The following is a 16,150-nucleotide window of genomic DNA, read 5'->3' as shown; positions in this document are numbered from 1 at the left end:
CAAGCCATGCGTAAGCATAGTCTGCCTGAGACAAAGGAATGTGAAAAGAAAAGGAGTACTAGTGGCACCTTAGAGACTAACCAATTTATTTGAGCATAAGCTTTCGTGAGCTACAGCTCACTTCATCGGATGCTTATCACGAAAGCTTATTCTCTAATAAATTGGTTAGTCTCTAAGGTGCCACTAGTACTCCTTTTCTTTTTGCGAATATAGACTAGCACGGCTGCTACTCTGAAAGGAATGTGAGTTTACCTTAATTTACATATAAGCAGTACACGGGCCCATCAGATTAAGGGGGGAAGGGAGGAAGATTGCAGGAAACAGAACAATTTGCATTTTAGCAAACACTAAGGAGGAGCATGGAGCTTTCTTCACCACCAGACTCCGGTCATGTTCCTCACCGAACTGCTTTTCAACACAATTATATACATTAATCCCTTCACCTCTGAATTCCTTGAGATGCAGGCAGTCTTGTTTGGAGTGTGTTATAAGAAGGTTGCAGTAGCTGTTTTAGTCATACCATAAAACAGATAGTAAAGGATTTTTTTACATAAAAAATGGAAAATACTTTGATAGTGTTCTCACTACATGAAATTATTTACCAATCCTTTTTTTAAATGTGTGACTGTATAATGATTTCCAGGTTAAACTTCATTTTCAACTAAAAATAATTCACAAATAAGGGTTCTGGAAATCCATAGGTTCTTCTTTGAGTAATGTCCCTGTGGGTACTCCACTGTAGGTGTGTCTGCACGTCTCTGCTGCCGATCAGAGAACTTTGGTAGCAGTCTGTCCTGCCCGCGTATGCACTGCTCCTTGCCTGCCATGAAGCTAGCCAGCATCCATGGGCATTGCCTCCTCAGTTCCTTCTCAACCGCCCTGGCAAGAGAGAAAGCTAAGAGCTGTCCGTTCACAGATGGTTAGCTCCCTTTCGTTTTGTAAATTTTGTCTTCCATTGAAGCCTTTAATTTTGTTACTTCATTTGTTTTTTGTTGTCTGTGCCAAGGAAAGAAAGAAAAAAGGAAAAAAAAAAAGCAAGAAGAAAGCATTTGCCTCCGGCCAGCTCCAATGGGGGAGAGGGCCCTGGACAAGGGTATGCCTGGCTCTGCAGCCTTCAAAAAGTGCCTCAGTTGCAAGGAATTTCTCCCAGTGACTGACAGAGACTTGTGGTGCATTCACTGCCTGGGAGAAAGCATAACTCACAAAAGTGAGGTTGGTGCCAGCAACTAAAACCCAGGTCCAGGAAAGACCGAGAGTCTTTCATTGAGTCTGCCCTTCAACCTCTGGAGTCCCGGGGAGAACTCACTGCAGTCTTCTACTTTGAAGGCAGGTGATCCCAAGAAGATGAGGCACTCACTCAAGACCACTAAGGAAAGGTCTGTGAGTCCCCATAGTGAGACCCAGTTGAGCCAGAAACAATCTCTGCCTCCATCAGTACTGACTGTGCTAAAGCTGCCTGAAGCCGGTACTCTGGGCATGTGTGGTACCAAGCAGACAGAGCAAGTCGGTCTGCTCAAAGACCTGATTGGCACGGGCAAAGAAGTACCAGTACAACAGGGGCATCAAAAGGCATGGGAGATCTGCAATGGGAAAGGCTATGTTGGCACAGACATTGGCACAGACATTGGCAGAGGTACTGACCCTGATGTGCATGATGACAATGGACTGCATGGCCAGGTCCACATCTCTGACTGTATTGGTACAAGCCTTTTGGCACTGACAACCACTGGTACCGACCCCATCCGCACTGCAGGATTTCTGGAGTGCAACGGATCTCTTGGTGTCCGACGCACTGGACTCGCCCCTACTTAGTACTGGGCCCTGGCACTGAGTTCTCACAGAGTATTTGACTCGCTGACATCTCTCTGCCATGCACTGCCTTTCTCATCGTCTGAGTCGGGAAGTAAGCAAGAGGACTTGGGTTCCCACTATCGTTTTACCCACTATGTGGGGCCCGATTTCGCTATGGGCACCAGGGATATCAGACTCCATGGTTTGGCCAACCATAGTACCAGCCACTGGCTCCCTATTCTCAGTGTCCCTACTGGGACCATTGGCAGGCTCAGAGGCAGCAGTCCTCCCAGGCCCCTAATGTGGCATACAAACAGGCAGGGAGTCACCCTTCTTCAGCTGCAACTTCGAAAGCTTTGGAATCCCCTGAGCAGTCGAGGGAGGAAGTTGGGGCGGGGTCAGAGGAGGAAGACACTCCTCAAGTTAATTTCTCATCGTCCTCACCAGATGAGGCGGTGATGCCCTCTCCATTATCTGTGGCTGATGATTTTAAATCATTCCAGGACCTAGCTCAGAGGGTGGCAGAAGCTCTGCAAATACATTTGCAGGAAGTGACTGAGCCTCACCACAAACTGGTAGACATTTTACACTCTTCCACTTCTGCCAGAATGGCCCTCCCAGTTAATGGCATGCCTGGACCCTGCCAAAGTCATGGCAGACCCCTGTGTCCCTCCTGCCAACATGCAAACAGATGGACAAAAAGTATGACATGCCAGCGAAGGACACATAATTTCCCTTTTCCCCCTTGCCTCCTAATTCCATCATTGTGGATGCGGTTAATTCTAGGGGCTGCCAGACCCAGCTTAAATCCACCCCGTATGTCTGATTGGGAAGTGTCTGGACCTGTTTGGCAAAAAGGCATATTCATCAGCCGCCCTCCAGTTCCGTGTAACAAATTATCAGGCTTTGCTGCCAGAATAGGACTACTAGAATGATATGAAACTCAGTTCCTTTATTGAACAGCTTCTGGACTTCCATAAAGACCAATTCAAGTCCACAATCGAGGTCCAGCTGGTGGCTAAAACATCCCTCCAGTCTGCATTAGATGTGGCCAACATGGCGCTGCATTCAATTTCCATGGCCATTGTTTTGTTATGAGATGGGCTTCGTGGCAGCATTTGTCCGGCTTCCCTAAAGAGGTCCCAACCACGGTGGAGGACCTTCCTTTTGAGGAGGATGAAGTTATTTTCCAAAAAGACCAACTCGTCTCTTCACATGTGGAAGGATTTGTGGGCAACCCTTCGATCTGTAGGGATATCCATTTCTCCTCCTCTTTCCCCCTTTCCCATGCCCTTCCCTGTCCCTTTTCAGGGAACCTTCTCACACGAGTCTACTATGTCAGGAGGTAAACCATCTGCTCAGCATAGGAGCTATAGAACCTGTGCCTGTATATATGAGGCAAAGGCTTCTGCTCTTGCTACTTCCTGATACCAAAGTACCATACTGGACCTCAGAGCACATCAAAGCGCAGAAATTCAAGATGGTCACCCTATCTATGATCATTCCAGCATTAGAGGAGGGAGATTGATTCTCGGCCCTTGACCTTCAAGACTCATATTTCCACATTTCTATCATACCAAGTCACAGGCATTACCTCAGATTCATGCTGAGCCAGGACCACTACCAGTACACAGTACTGCCTTTCGGACTCTCATTGGCCCCCAAGGTATTCTCCAAGGCCCTTTCTGTAGTGGCAGCCCACTTACGCTCTCAAGGCATCATGATTTATCCTTACCTGGACAATTTCCTTCTCAGGGCATGGTCCTTCACAGAGGCCCAACGAGTCACTCCGGCCACATGGAGCCTGCTTCTGAATCTGGGCCTACAGATCAGTGAACAAAAATCTACCTGAACATGGGTACAGAGGCTTGAGTTCATAGGAGCTGACCTCAACTCCATTCAGGTGAAGGCATTCCTCTTACATCACAGATTTTTCAGTCTATCTGTGTTGATAGACACAGTACAATCTAGCCCACAAATTTCGGTCAGACATTGCTTCCAGCTTCTGGGACACATGTCTGTGGGCACATCAGTTATTGCTCATGCGAAATTATGCATGAGGTGCTACCAAGTATGGTTCAGTTCACAGGCAGAACAGAGACAACATAAGCAAACTTCTGTCGATGCACACCAGGATCCAACAATCCTTGGACTGGCGGAAGGACCCGGTAAACATCAGTACAGGAATCCCGTTTGCTCACACTTCCCCTTCTCTACTCCTGGCCACTGATGTATCCCTCATAGGATGGGGTGCACATCTCAATGGTCACACAATACAGGGCAAATGGTCTCCAGGAGAGACATGCCTCTACACCAACCTGCTAGAACTCAGAGTGGTCAGGAATGCGTGCGTTCACTTCCTGCCGCTGATCAAAGACACACACACAAGGGTCATGACAGACAACAAGGCCTGCATGTATTACATAAACAGACATGGAGGTGTCAGGTCTCATTCCCTGCGTGTAGAGGCAATAAAACTATGGAACTAATGTATCTCCCATAATGTCCTAATATCAGCCGCCTGCCTACTAGGAATACAGAACACGACAGTCTCAGCCGCAGATTCCCACACGGCCCAGAATGGGAGATAGTCGGTGATACTCCATGACATATTCGACAATGGGCGACACCAGTAATAGACCTGTTTGCTACTTACCAGAACAAGAAACATCCACAGTACTGCTCCAGGGCCAGGATCAGATGACACTTCGTGGGAGACACTCTCCTCCTCCCTTGAGACAAGGGCCTTCTTTACACCTTTCCCCCATTCCCTCTATTACTGAAGGTCTTGTTGAAAATCAGTGAGAAAGCAAACTTCATACTGATTGCTCCCACCTGGCCCAGGCAGATGTGGTACCCTTACCTGTCACAGCTGGCATGTTCACTGATGAATCTCCCAATCACTGCTTACATCTTGTCGCAGAACGAGACATGCACTCTTCATCCCAATCTGTGGATTCTACAACTCAAACCCTGGCTCCTTCATGGTTCCAGCACAAAGAGACATCTTGCTCTGAGGAAGTACAAGAGATGCCATTACACAGTAGGAAGGAGCTACTTGTCATACCTACCTTCACAAATGGAAGATGTTCCAGATTTGGTGCCAGCCCAAGGGCGCATCACTCCTACAGCAGCCACCCTTCCGGGAGCCTTAGGCTACCTGTTGACTTTAAAGAAATCTGGACTCTCTTAGTTCTCTGAAGGTTCATCTGGCAGCAATTGCAACCTTCACTAGCAGGTGGAAGGATACTCAATCTTCTCTCACCTCACTACGAAGAGATTTCTTATGCCATAGCAAACTTCTTCCCACAACCCAGGCTTCCACTCCCCAATGGGATCTCAACGTAGTGTTAAAAGGACTGTTTGTACCACCATTTGAACCCATGGCCAATTGTTCAATAACTGACCTTTACATGAAGAGGATGTTCCTCATCGCCGTCACCTCTGCAAGAAGAATAGGAGAGAGAGCGGCTTTGATGGCACATCCTTCTTTTACTGTGTTCTTTCCTGATAAGGTCACGTTTAGATCACATCCAGAGGTCACTCCCAAGGTGACTTCTGCATTTCACATGAATCAGCTTATTCAGCTTCCAATTTTTTATCCCAGACCTCATGAGGAGAATAGGGAAGCCATCTTCTATACGCTCGACATGAGAAGAGCTTTGGCCTTCTATTTGAACAGGACAGGAACTTTCAGGAAATCTCCAAGAGTTTTCCTCTCCGCTATACCTTTTGACCTATCTGCAGCCATCTCAGCTCAGAGACTCTGTAAGTGGGTTTCCAGCTGTATTAGACTCTGTTACCAATTGCATAATATAGCACCCTTATCTTCATTACGCACGCATTCTTCGAGGTTGGTCTCCTTATCCATTGCCTTCTCCAAGAGTATCTTCTGTATCCGAAATCTACAAAGGAGCTGCCTGGTCATCTGCACATACCTTTGCAGAAAACTATGCCATCCTGGCGGATTCGTCTGCAGATGCCAAATTCAGTGCTGCAGTACTAACCTCTATATCAGACTCGACTCCAGAGTCCCGGCCTCCAGTGGTGGGTACTTCTCGGGAATCACCTAGAGTGGAGCACCCATAGGGACACAGTGTTGAAGAACCATCATTATTGTACAAGGTGAGTAACTTTTTTTTTAGATGCACAAACCCTGAATATTGTTGTAATTGTATTGATAGTAATTCTAGTTAAAATTTTGATAACTTTGATTACAGAGCTACTCAAGATAGTTAATTCTTCGCAGTCCCCTTTGGACGTAAAAAGGGATCTCATAAAAGTGGGTGACGGAAACAAAATGGTGGATGAAATTCAGTGTTGATAAATGCAAAGTAATGAATGTTGGAAAACATAACACCAACTATACATATTCTGTGATGGGGTCTAAATTAACTGTTACCACTCAAGAAAGAGATCTTGGGGTCATTGTGGATAGTTCTCTGAAAACATCTATTCAATGTGAAGCGGCAGTCAAAAAAGCTGCTAATGTTGGGAATCATTAGGAAAGGGATAGATAATAGAGAGAAAATAGCCTGTTTTCTCTATATAAATCTTGAATACTGTGTGCAGATCTGGTCACCCCATCTCAAAAAAGATCTGTTGGAATTAGAGAAGGTACAGAAAAGGGCATCAAAAATGATTTGGGGGTATGGAACAGCTTCCATATGAGGAGAGATTAAAAAGAGTGAGACTTTTCAGCTTGGAAAAGAGACTACTAAGGGGGGATATGATCAAGGTATATAAAATCACGAATGGTGTGGAGAAAGTAAATAAGGAAGTGTTATTTACTCCTTTTGCATAACATAAAAACTAGGGGTCACCAAATGAACTTAATAGGCAGCAGGTTTAAAACAAAAGGAAGTTTTTATTCACACAACACATAGTCAACCTGTGGAACTCTTTGCCAGAGAATGTTGTGAAAGTCAAGACTATAACAGGGTTCAGAAAAGAACTAGATAAGTTCCTGGAGGATAGGTCCATCAGTGCCCATTAGCCAGGATGGGCAGAGATGGTGTTCCTTGTCTCTATTTGCCAGAAGCTGGGAATGGGTGATTGGGGATGGATGACTTGATGATTAAGTGTTCTGTTCATTCTCTCTGAAGCACCTGGCATTGGCCACTGTCAAAAGACAGGATACTGGTCTGACCCATCTGACCGTTCTTATGTTCTTACATTTGTAGTGATTTGAAAGTTGCTTTTGATTTGATTGCAGACCTGTAAAAAAGGGAAAAAAGGCCCAGGAGAAAAGGGGAAAGGTGCAAACGGAGGAGGGAAACCTGCTGGTCCAAACCGGATGAATGGACATCACCAACAGAATGGTGTGGAAAACATGATGCTATTTGAGGTTGTTAAAATGGGCAAGAGTGCTATGCAGGTAAGATCTGAGTCTCTTTAGGGCTTAAAGGGATGCTCAACTTTAAATTTGGCTGAAAATTTAGTAAAAACAAGTATTTATAAAAATTAAACCCATTACAGGTTTTTCCCCAATTTTTAAACAAATTTTAAAGGCAAGCTCTTTAAACAAATATTCCCCTACAGTGTTTGAAACCCAAGTTTTGCATCACTAAGAACCTAAATGTGAAACTGACCTATTGAATTCGTTTTAATTGAGAAATGAAAACTAATGTGTAAATACTGACATAAAATGGAAATACTTTTAACAATATAATTTCTCAAATATAGGATGTTTTCATTTGTTTACATATGATTTTTAACTTATCCCTTTAAGTAGCTTGAATGACTAAATAGGCAGATATAGATCATGTTTATAGTTATCAATGGCACATAATAACAATAAAGCTGCAATATAAAGTATGTGGGGGTGACCAGTGTTTAGCTTTAATCCTCCCTACTTTAGCTTTTTAGCAAAATTTAACAGGAAGGATTTTGTGACCATTTAATAACTAAGGGTAACATGGGATTTCTTCTTACAATGGGCAAGAATAAAATTCCTGATATTGAGTAAAGTTGCTATCACTAAAGGTCTGTCAATTTCTGCCACAAATTAGTGCAACAGAAGTTATCTATTGCAGATCTGTATCACATGAGCAGGAGCTGGATTGGATTCTCGCCAGGAAATTTGAGGCTCATTAATAATTTTTTTGATCAGGCACTTCTCTACCTCCCCTTACTAATAGGATTGCAGGGCCTTTGCACTAAATTCTGTCAGCTGGAGGAAGCACAATATTTATATGCTTTTTGGTCAGTTGCACATACTTAATGGTCAGTTTTGTGCTTGTATAAATTTACAGAGTAAAGCAGACATCCATTTCTTGAAGGAAAGTATTGTAATAGTAAAGGGTGATTCAAAACTTTTAGTTGGTATCAGTCAGTAAATTTCAAGGCTCCCATTTTGCTAATGGGAGAAGAAAATCTCCATTTGTGTGTTCCTGTGAAGAGTTGAGAAATACAGTTCACTTTCTCATCAATTTGTTAAAAACTAATAAAGAGTTTTTGTTTTTTCTCTCTATCTCTTCCCCCCATGACCCAGTCTGTAGTGGATGACTGGATAGAGTCATACAAACATGACAGAGATATAGCGCTTCTTGACCTCATCAACTTCTTTATTCAGTGTTCAGGCTGCAAAGGTAAGATGTATATTTTGGAAGCATGTTAAGTTAAAATACTTCCCTAGCTATCCTAAATCCACTTTGTTTTAGATAATTGCCTGCCAAATCTCTCTTCAGTAGTCTTTGCTATTATGCTGATAGTGTAGTGAGTGCCTTCTCACTCTTAGGGCTAGTCTATACTCGGCAGTTGTACTGCATTAATTATACTGGTATAGTTAAAACTGTAGAATCCTCCTAGACTGGGTGCAGGTATGCCAGTATAAAAGTACTTTATATCAATATAGCTATTCTGTACAGAAAAGGGAATAACTACACTGATATAATTCATTTTATAGCATAATAACTTCATCCACACTAGGGGTTTTACCTATGTAACTATTTTAGTTGGGGGGATGACTTTTTTGACCAAAATAGTAATGCAGGTGAAACTTTTAAGTTCAAACCAGACTTTAGCCAACCCACATTGGAAAGAATGTGATTTTATCTTTTTTTTTTTTTTTCTTTTTTGCCCCTTGATGAATTTCACTATAGTTGAACGTTTAAAGACTTTCAGCAGTTTTGTTGGCACTGATTGTCATGCTATGCCTCTTAATTTGTTCCATTTTAGAAATTGGTTTGAGTTGGACATTACTAAATAGTTTTATCTGTTGCAAACATTTTAAGTTTGAAGTCTAATACAGCTTTTTCTTTCAGATCAAAGAAAGTAAGATCTTTATTGAGTAGTCTTGAGATGGGTGGCCTAGAGAGGCTCTTATGTTATTTCTTTGGGGTTTTTTGAGCCTTGTGCTTCCCCTCCCATCAATCTCACTCCTTCATCTCCATTTTTCTCTTAACGTCTCCCTTTTCAGAAGAAGAGACGAGATGGCTCATGCCAGAGTCAGTGGGGTAATACTCTAGATAGGTGGGGTATAAAGTGATCTTCATCAGGCATTTCCTCATCCCTTTAACATGCACATTACCTCCAGTGCCCCTCTAGAGCAGAAGTTCTCAACCTTTTTTTTCTGAGACCTCCCACCCCACATGCTCTTAAAAACTCTAGGGAGGGTGGGGTGGGTTGGCCTTGGGCATAGGCGTAGTTTGACTTCTATTGCGGGGGTGGGTCCGGCAGGGCTCAGGCCAGTTTTGCATGGTGGGGCCCAGGAAGAGAGCACCATCTCCATCCCCCGACTCACCTCAGGAGGCCACCCAGCCTGTCTGGGTTGTGGGGGAGGGGTGCAACCAAAAATGATAACTCAAAGCGGGGACTCAGCTCAAAAGTTTGAAAACCGCTCAGGGTGCAGGGAGGAGAGCAGCTCAGGGTGCAGGGATAACTAGGGGCTGTGCATGGGTAGGGGGTAGCTCAGGGTGCAGCAAGGGAGTAGCTCTGGGTGCAGGCGGGGGGTAGCTAAGGGCTGTGTACGGCTAGGAGGTAGCTTAGGGCTGTGTGCTGGCAGGGGTAGCTCAGGGTGCAGGTACAGAGGTAGCTAGGGACTAGGTGCCGCAGGGAGGTAGCTAGGGGCTGTGTGAAGGCAGGGGGTAGCTCAGGGTGCAAGAAGAGGAGTAGCTAAGGGCTGCGTGCAGGCAGAGGGTAGCTCATGGTGTAGGGTCAGAGGTAGCTAGGGGCTGTGTGCGGACAGAGTGGTAGCTCAGGGTGCAGGGACAGGTAGCTAGGGGGGTGTGTGCCTGGGGGCTCCCCGCCACGGTTGCTGTTCCCTGAGAGTTCAGCTGGCTCCGGAGCAGGGTCCCCCCCACACACCTAGCCGGGTGGCTCTTACTGGCTGCAGTCAAAAGTGACTGGGAGCAGCCGCAATCCTGGGCAACAGCAGCAGGAGATGGAGTACCGCGGTTGCTGATTCCATAGCACCAGCAGCAGCTGCCCTGCACTGCCTGATTCCAGCTTCTGGCCTCTGACCTAACCAGGGGGTGGTGCCTCAGGAGCGAGGCTGGGGGAGAGAAAGAGGTGAGAGGGTATGGAGCTGCCCCTAGGACTGCCATGGTCTAAATAAGGTGCTGCAGTTCGGGTGGGGCGACATGACGCCCCCAGTACTCTTCAGCTTTGCCCATCGGCTCAGGGCTTTAGTCTCATGGGGTGCTCTGGGTTTCAGGACTTAAGGACTGAGGATAGGGCTTCAGCCCCGTGGGGGGCACTGGGTCGGGGCTTCACTCCTGCAGCTCTGCTCCCAGTTGAGCCCCACAGGGGGTACCAGGCTTAGGGCTTTAGCCCTGCGGGAGCACCAGAGCTTGTGCTTGTGCTTGTGGCTCTGGGCTTCAGCTGTGCAGCTCCTGGCTTGAACCCCAGGAGAGCACCAAAACTCTGGACTCCTGGCTTTAATCCTGCAGGGGGCGCTGAGTCTCTGCTTTAGTCCTATGAGGGGCTCAGAGCTCTGTGGTTCAGCACCATGGCTCCCAGTTTCAGCCCTGCTGCTCAGGGCTTTAGCCCTGTCGGGGGTGGGGGGAACGCTTCAGGATTCAGTCCTGGTGGGGAGGTGCTGGGGTTAGAGGATTCAGCCACTGGGACCTGTGTCCCCCCCCTAAAATGGCTCACAGTCCCCCAGGGGGCCAAGGACGCTTGGCTGAGAACCACTGATCTCAAGCTCCCTATACCTCCAAAAGCAGGACTTAGTTCAGTAGTGCATCTTTTTGATATTGGCACCAAAGTTCCAGAGTCCTTTATTTTTTAGCATGATCTATGTCATAAAGCAGTGAGTACAGTTGAAATAGGAACCAAGAGGTCTGTTTTGTGCCCTTGTATCACTTTTTAATATCTGCCTGTTAATGTTTAAGGGAAATAGTCATTTCAATATATGTAATGACTTTGTTGTCTGTAGCTGAAAACTTCTTCTTAAACTTTTTATGGTACCAGTAAGTGTGGAATCATTATATGATTCTATTTAGATATTGGATATTCTATTGGATACTGTAAGGTTAGTTTACATGAATACAATCTCTCATCCAGTCTTATGGTCAGAAGTGAGATATTCCAAGTTATCTACAAAAGCAGGTGTGGTACTTGGGACCTAATGTTTTGCAATGATTGTACTTCAATCTTGAGTGGGAGAGGTCTTCTAGGAGCCCCTACTTCCAAAAACATACCCTTTGTCATCAAAGGCATCACACCACATCAGACCTCTGGGTGAGGATTGTGGAGATTGGTCATTCTTGACCTTGTCATTGCTGTGTCTTAGTTGGCTGGAGAGAATCCTAAAGATGCAGTGGTTCCTCTCATTCAGAACTCTGAGCAACCTATCTCTACAGTAGTTCTAGTCCTTCCTGCCTTAAAATTTGAATTATAAATTTTCAGCCTTTAAAGTTTGATTTTTGGTTTATTTTTGCCTTTGGGTTTTTTGAGGGAGGGAGGGTTGATGAAAAGAAAGATATAAGATGTCATGTTATTCCTCATTCAAATACTCCTTGTTTCATTTTGAGTTGAGCTTGTCACATTAAAATATCTTATCCTTAGTGATTATCTCTCAATTGCTTTATTTTGCAGGGTATTATGTAACTTTGTAAAATGATTGTATTCAAATGTATCAAACTGAATTTCTAAATAATAATTGCGTCCGTACTTCTAGAAATGGGAGCCAGCCAATCCGTGTTTTTAGACTAAAAACTTGATGTACTCCTAAAATTTTTTTACAATTTGAAGGGGAATGTATCAATCTTATAAATTAAATTTGTATATATAATGTTCCCCAAAATATATGCGGGTGCTTCTGCTGTTTAACATCAATAGATACATTAGCAGTGCTCCAAAGTGTACAGACAATGAATATGTTTGACTAAATCATATATTTGTCTTTCTGTATAATTGTATTTTATATGAAAAACTTCAGATGTTAAGTCTATAAATTGACAGTTGTCTGTTTAACTTTTTTCAGATGCTAGCTAATCTGTTATGCCTCTTTTATATCTACAGTATTAATAATCTAATGTCTGAATTGTAGGAGTTGTTACAGCAGAGATGTTTCGACATATGCAGAATTCTGAAATAATCCGAAAAATGACTGAAGAATTTGATGAGGTAAATGTTTTAACGCAAACAAGTTCTGAGAATTTCCTACAGTCTAATGATTTTGAAATTCACTTATTTAGATGGCTGGATGATAATGCTCCCAGTAATAAATTTCTAAACTATAAAATATATTAATAACATGGGGAAAAAGTTGACATTAGAAAAAATTACCATATTTGACAAGACTTTATAACCAGTTAGTAACTCATCCCATGACTGAAAATCTCAAATAATGCATCATTTCGTCATGAAATCAAATGGAGGGTTTTATTGCATACAGTGTTGTGGATTTTTAAGTTACATTTGAATTCAGTCTGAGTATGAGAAATTAAAATTTTTTTTTTAAAAGAAAGTTAGCAGGATATTTGATTGCAGTTCCCATTTTTAAAAAACTGAATATTTTAAAGTTTAAAGTCTCAGCATAAGAAGAGAGTTAGTGAAAGGAGTCGCTGAGCCTGATATCATTTTAAAAAAGAAAGCTTTTTCAATAGCATCAACAGTTTTTAAAGGAAACGTCCAACTTCATCTGCTTCCAGGTTACTTTTTAAATTAATTTTTTTATTTGTAAATGATTTACAGCTTATGTATATCACCAAATACTGCACATTTCACAGGCTATCCATAAAATTATGTAATTACACAACTCGTCAAAACTGCAAAATCAGACAATATGACATAGTTATAATATTAGAGAGACAAGGTGGGTGAGGTAATGTTTTTTATTGGGCGAACTTCTGTTGGTGAGAGAGCCAAGCTTTTGAGCTACACGGAGCTCTTCTTCAGGTCTGGGAAAGGTACTTCTAGCATCACAGCAAAGTGCAAGGTGGAGCAGATTGTTTAGCATAAGTAGTTAGCACAGGTAAGGGAACGTTGTCTGTGGGGAGCTTGTTTCTGATGAACCCCAGCTTCTAGCTTTCAAACAACTACCCAACCTCTCCGAGCTGCTCATCAAAGGCAAGCTCCCCACAGACCAGGTCACCAACTCAAAGTGGCACCAGACCCTGCCAGAACAACAGATACAAAACCTGCAGATGTATTTCCATTGCTATCAACATCCCCCACAACATATTTCTCAAGAGCCATCTATCCTACACATACCTATCGCATGTGGTGTACCTCATTTAATGCATTAAGTGCTTCAATAATAACTATGTGGTGAAACCATAATCACTACACTCTCGAATAAAGAGAAAAGGAGTACTTGTGGCACCTTAGAGACTAACAAATTTATTAGAGCATAAGCTTTTGTGAGCTTCAGCTCACTTCGTCGATGCATACTCTCGAATGAACTCACAAGTAAATGATAAAAGACAAAAACACCATATCACCTGTGGGTGAACATTTTTCACAGAGTGACCACTCTTTCTGACCTATCTGTCTTCATCCTCAAAGGGAACCTGCCCAACACTTTCAAAAGACAAGCCTGGGAACTTATATTCATAACTTTGCTAGACATTAAAAATAATGGACTGAACAGAGACACTGGATTCATGCTTATTACAACAATCTGTAACGCACTAACCCTCTTTTTGCCCTATGATTGCAGAGGTGTTAGTGGGCCACTCTGCCTTGAATGGTCCCTTACAATATGTGCTAACTACTTATGCTATACAATCTGGTCCACCTTGTGTTTTGCTGTGATGCTAGGCATACCTTTCCAGACCTCAAGAAGAGCTCTGTGTGGCTCAAAAGCTTGTCTCTCTCACCAGCAGAAGTTGGTCTGAGGAAGATATTACCCTCAGGCACCTTGTCTCTCTAGTATCCCAGGATCAACATGGCTACAACTGCACTGCATAGATATAACATGTTAGGGTAGGGGTAACAACAAAAAAACGCCCACACAAATAGGCAGAAAAGGGGACGGGGGAGAGGCAGGAAGAGGGAGGAAAAAAAGAGAGGTCAGGTGGAATGGAAGTCTGGCATTATTGGGTTATTTTAGCATTCTTTATCCAAATGTATCAAGAAACAGAATCCACATTTTTTTGCATTTGTATAATTGCTGTCTACGTCTTCCTTTTGCTGCTATCTCAGACAGATCCAAGTACTGCTGCTCTATTCTGGACATAAGCAATCCATTCCATGTACTTGGTAATTATTTTGGCCGTTGGTGGCATAGTTAAACCCAGTGTAGCAGGTTCATAATTTAGGATATACCGATTACTTGAAATGTTCACTAAATCTTTTAAAGGGTAAACTAGGAACTTAAAAGCTACTCCCAGTTTTCATTTCAGCATGATTATAAATTCTGTTAGAAAGAAGGTTGATCTTTAACACACACAATCAAATGATAAAATGGGTTTTATGTGACTATTTAACAGTGCAGACTTCCAGTACCTATAATATTCATGCACAGAAGCTTCACTTATAATAGTGTTTAGGTCGTAACTGAATCAAGGAAATTCATAATGAAGGCAGTAATACCTGACGTGACTTGATGTCATTTTGTTGGTTTGTTGCAGCCTGGAGGCAACTGCAAAGCAAAAACTGAAAACTTGTTTGTGATAAATAATACGCCCCAAATTAATACAGTTAAAGTTTTCTGTACAAAACTAGTTACGTCCAGTTTTAAAAATCTTGTTTAATTCCCACTGTATCCTGTTATCTTCCTTTGTTCAGCATTATTCTGTGATGACATAGTTATGAGAGCAGTCTACTGAAATGTGGAGTTAGTTCTTAAGATCTGTCTTCGTCTTGCATGTGATAAACTTTTCAAAAAAAATTCTTTTCATTTTTATTATCTTGCACCTTTTTGTCTTTGAAACATCCTCACACATGACTGACTTGAGCTTTGTAAGTTGGGTACATGTTTCAGGAGACTTATTAGTTGTTGCATCATAGAATGATACCTTTTGCAATATCAGAATGGAGTGGACTTGATCAGTAGGACTTCCTAAGATCTAAAGGGATTTTTTTTAAGTAAGTTTAAATGCCATTCAGTCATTCAACAAGTATTGATAAAATTATTTTGCCTTCCTCTTTTTGTATAATTTTAAGAGGAAAAAGTGTGGTGTTGGTCTGAGATGTTCATTGCTAAGAAATCAAAATAAGTAATCACTGACTTGATTGATTAGATTGTAACTTTGAGAAACAAGTGTTGTAGGATGGCTAAAAATCTTTCAAACAACCACCCATTAACCCAACTAAACAGCATTCTTCATGATGTTGGTTCTGTATAGCCAGGCTATAGGAATAGCACACCTGGCCGTGTAGCTGTGGAACCATTGTAAACATTTGGGGGCACGTGTGTATGTCCCTTGAGCAAGCCCTGCATTCTACTTACCAAGAGAAAAAATATCACATTACCTCTAATATCTCTTCGCCAGCTGCTAATATCCTAAGACTTTTGATGGAGAGATAACAGATGATTCCATTCTGTTTTCTGTGAAAAGCCCATGCTGTTTCCACACTGGAACCATGAGGTCAGCTCCAGAGGAGTTTTCTCCAGAGCCTTCATTCCTTGGTTACATGCAGATATATTACTGGTGTTTTGGATGTTTCTGTTGCATAACAAGTTAGTGGTGGTGTTGATTCTGGGGGTACTCTTGAGGGAATTCTGGGGAATTCTTGAGCGAATTTTTTAGGTTTTGGTGCAGAATTCCCTCAAGTAAAATCATCAAAGATTGCACTCCCAAGATTGCACTCCCAGTCAACATGGCCTTGTTGGACCCAGTCAAGGTGATCTAGCAGACCCCAGCATCAATATCACCTATCTGCTAATGAGCAGACAAGAAGTACTATGTCCCCGCTAAGGACATGGAATTCCTATTTTCTCGCCCTATTCTGAACTCCCTCGTAG

At 42.9% G+C, this 16,150-nt stretch overlaps 1 protein-coding gene across 5 annotated transcripts in view; it reads left to right on the top strand.

Moving 5' to 3' along the window:
- The window catches only part of STAG2 (stromal antigen 2), a 182,683-nt gene that overhangs the window by 75,525 nt on the left and 91,008 nt on the right, over positions 1–16,150 (top strand). For all 5 annotated transcript variants that reach the window (XM_037908707.2, XM_037908708.2, XM_043522951.1 and 2 more), the window contains 3 exons: positions 7,007–7,168; positions 8,285–8,381; positions 12,287–12,363. In XM_037908707.2, the coding sequence (XP_037764635.1) occupies positions 7,007–7,168; positions 8,285–8,381; positions 12,287–12,363 (336 nt within the window). The remainder of the gene's footprint in view (positions 1–7,006; positions 7,169–8,284; positions 8,382–12,286; positions 12,364–16,150) is intronic.

Source organism: Chelonia mydas, chromosome 9 (genome assembly GCF_015237465.2).
Source record: "Chelonia mydas isolate rCheMyd1 chromosome 9, rCheMyd1.pri.v2, whole genome shotgun sequence".
NCBI lineage: Eukaryota > Metazoa > Chordata > Testudines > Cheloniidae > Chelonia > Chelonia mydas.
This window is presented reverse-complemented; position numbering and strand designations above follow the sequence as displayed.